Source organism: Pygoscelis adeliae, unplaced genomic scaffold (assembly GCF_000699105.1).
Source record: "Pygoscelis adeliae isolate BGI_AS28 unplaced genomic scaffold, ASM69910v1 Scaffold244, whole genome shotgun sequence".
In the NCBI taxonomy this organism is placed as follows: Eukaryota; Metazoa; Chordata; class Aves; order Sphenisciformes; family Spheniscidae; genus Pygoscelis; species Pygoscelis adeliae.
In genome coordinates, this window is record NW_008824648.1 from 728,276 (window position 1) to 731,233 (window position 2,958).

At 55.3% G+C, this 2,958-nt stretch overlaps 1 protein-coding gene across 1 annotated transcript in view; it reads left to right on the forward strand.

The window, feature by feature from the left end:
• Positions 1-2,958, forward strand: part of PSD (pleckstrin and Sec7 domain containing) — a 34,711-nt gene that overhangs the window by 2,028 nt on the left and 29,725 nt on the right. The window contains 1 exon segment of the mRNA XM_009322472.1: positions 1,021-1,039. Coding sequence (XP_009320747.1) covers positions 1,021-1,039 — 19 coding nt within the window.

A 2,958-nucleotide genomic window follows, 5' to 3' on the forward strand; every position in this document is an offset into this window, starting at 1 on the left:
AGAGTGTCTGAGCCAAAAATCCTGGTAGATGCATCTGAGCTGTGCATGGGGGCAAGATGGGGTCCTGGATCCCCGGGCTGGGATGGGACTAGGGCTGGGGCTGAGAGGGGACCCGCACCACCCCATGGGAAGCGTGGGGCAGCGCTGGTGATCCAGCCCCAGGCGCTGCGCCGTGGGCCCCACTCCCCTGGGGTGAGCCCTGCAGCTCAGGTCGCCTGGCAGAGCCAAGGCTTCCCGGCGCGAGTCCCGCCAGGTTAATTACATCCTGCCCCAGTGCTGCCGGGCGTTGGGGTGATGCTGTCAGGGCACCTGAGCCCAGGCCGTGTCCTGGAGCTTCTGTGTGCTGGCAGGCACTGTCGGGCTGCCCTCCCCTCTGCAGACGGCTGTGCTTTGGAGGCGGGAGCGGTCCCTTTTGCTTGGCCTCAGTAGGTATTTGCTGTGTTTGGGAAAGAATGGGGGATGCCTTGGGCTGGAAGAAGTCTTTCATGTCATTTTTCACTTGGGTGGAAAAACACCTTGTGCTGGGAGGCTGATGGAGTGGGTGACACCAAGGTTATCATTCAGTCGCACACCCGTGGGCAGGTAACGCCATCCGAGCTGCCGTCTGCCCTGTGCCAGGCACCGGCGATTAGGACCTATGGGAGATGGCATTTTGGCTGGCAGCACAAGACTCTGCCTGCGGAGTGTCCTCTGGAGTGGTGGTTTGACCATGAGGAGTGACGGGCATCATCCACCTGCCCCAGGAGGCATCAGGAGGGGAAGGAGCTCCAGAGCACTGTGTGGGACAGCCGCCTGGAGGGGAAAGGCCCTGGCAGGGAGCGGGAGATGCCTGTGCAGGCAGCGGCAGCCAAGGGCATCTCCTGACATGTATCGGCAAAGAGTCTTGGGTGAGATGAGGGGGCCCAGCATGATCAGCAAGGGCTCCGCAGGAGAGGGGAGAGGTTTCGCCTGGGAAGTGCAAAGCCAGGGTGATGCCTGGGATGCCACGTGGCAGCATGCACTCACCTAGCTGTGCAAAAGGCAGGCGGGGAGCATTTAGGTGGAAGAAAAGGAAAAGGGAGGGTTCAATGTCGGCGATGGGGAAAGATAATGAAAAACTAACCCCCAGTGGTGCCCCTGCGCTGGCAAGGAGAAGCACAAAGGTGCTGGGCTGATGGGGAGGGAAGGCGTGTGTCCCGAGGGGAGCTGGGCTCCTGCCAGTTTGTCCAGCCCTTGCATCTCTAGTGGAGGGGATGGATACATTCCTCCCTGCCACCCGCCCTGTCCTCAAAAACTTTGGGTTCTAGAGAAAAGCTGAAAATAAGCCATTTTTTATATATTTTTTTCCAAATTAATAGTGATGGAAGTTTTGAGTAAGGTGTAAAGTTATTATCACTGCAAGTGAGTTCTTCAAGTTACTGTAACAATTATCTTGCATAGTGATATTTTATTTCCAGATAGGTACTAGGCCACTACAAGTCCTATAAGCTGTAAGGCTAGACCTGCTTTTTGCCCTCTGAGACACCTTACTGTAGCTTTCCAGACAGCGCTGGAAAGCTTGGATGTGTCCTTAAATGCATCGTTGCCCCTAAAGACGGTGCTCCCGGAATAATTACCGATGTGTAAATAGGGGCGTCATGTTCATTTTACATGGTTTCTTTGTAGACCAGTGGCTCTTTTGATTTGCAGCCCCCTGAATGTTTCCCCAGTAGGTGCAGACCCTGCGGGCAGTGTCTTGAAAATCACAAGCCTCAAACCGCGAGCTTGTTTAGTCCCTGCATCGCAGCCCTGGGTTTTTGCTTACGCACTGTTTGAGCTCTGCAGCTGCAGTCCTCCTCCCTGTTTACCAGTCACCAGTATTGATATTTTCTACCTCAAGCTTTCTGCTTTGCCTGCTCACAGGAGGGGTGATGCCAGGGTGATTAAGAAGCTCCCCCTGGGCTCCCTGGAGCCAGAACCATTCTGCTGCTGCAGGAGCTGCTGTACCCCAGGCCTGGCCCGGTAGCTGGGAAGGACCAGCCCTACAAAATTACTGAAGCACCTTTGGATGCTGATTTGCAGCATTTAGACATGTAAATCCCTTTGAAAATCTAGCCTTAAAGGTTTAGCACCCTCTGCGAGGGGGATTTTGGCTTGGTACTATCTTGTTGTCCTTCATATTCTGGCCAAAGGGCGTCTTTGGTGATTTACCCTCCCAAAATAAGAGAGCGTGCTAACAGCTGGCCAGACGTTGGGCTAAAAAAACCCAACACCAAATCAAGTGAGACATGGAAAGCGACGGAAGAAATGGTGTCTTCTTCCAGCAAATCCGCTCCCTGAATATATTTAGAGTCAGATCTACCGACTCTAATGACTAGTCTAAGCCTTTACTGTCTTTATTCCCATTAGTCCCCGAGAGCCAAGACCTGTCAGCGAGAGAGAGCTCAATTCCCTTCCTCCCCAAGCGTCGGCAGACGTGCTGGCTAAGCTGAAGGCAGGGCCTGGCTTGGCCCGCAGCACCGGTGCCTCGGGCTGATAAGAGAGAATAGGCTTTGCTGGGGGGTGCCCCGCTCCCCTGAGAGCGCAGAGGGCTGGTGGGAGGCAGAAACACCTTTTGTCCCTGCAAGCAGAGCAGCCTTGCCTGGGAAAGCCCTTGGATCTGCCACCTAGGGAGCCTTTCCACAGCCTTTGTGCTTGCTGCTTGGCGGAGAGAAAAATAGCTGCAGGGCAAGCCTTGTTGGGGATTAAAAAAAGGTTACGGCCCTGATTTCATCAAGCGCTTAAGCGTAGGCTTAGCCTGCCTCAGTAGCCACAAGCCTCTGATGTGTTGTGCTAAGGCTGAGCCTCTGTTATAGAGCCCAGCATGGCCACGGAGCCGCAGCTCGGGGTGATGCTTCCATGTCCCACAGGCTCCCGCTGGTGGGGCTGGAGAGGGGACGCTTGGGGTGATGCTGGCAGGTGCCTGCCGATGAATGGGGGGAGGAGCCTTCGGCCTGGTGG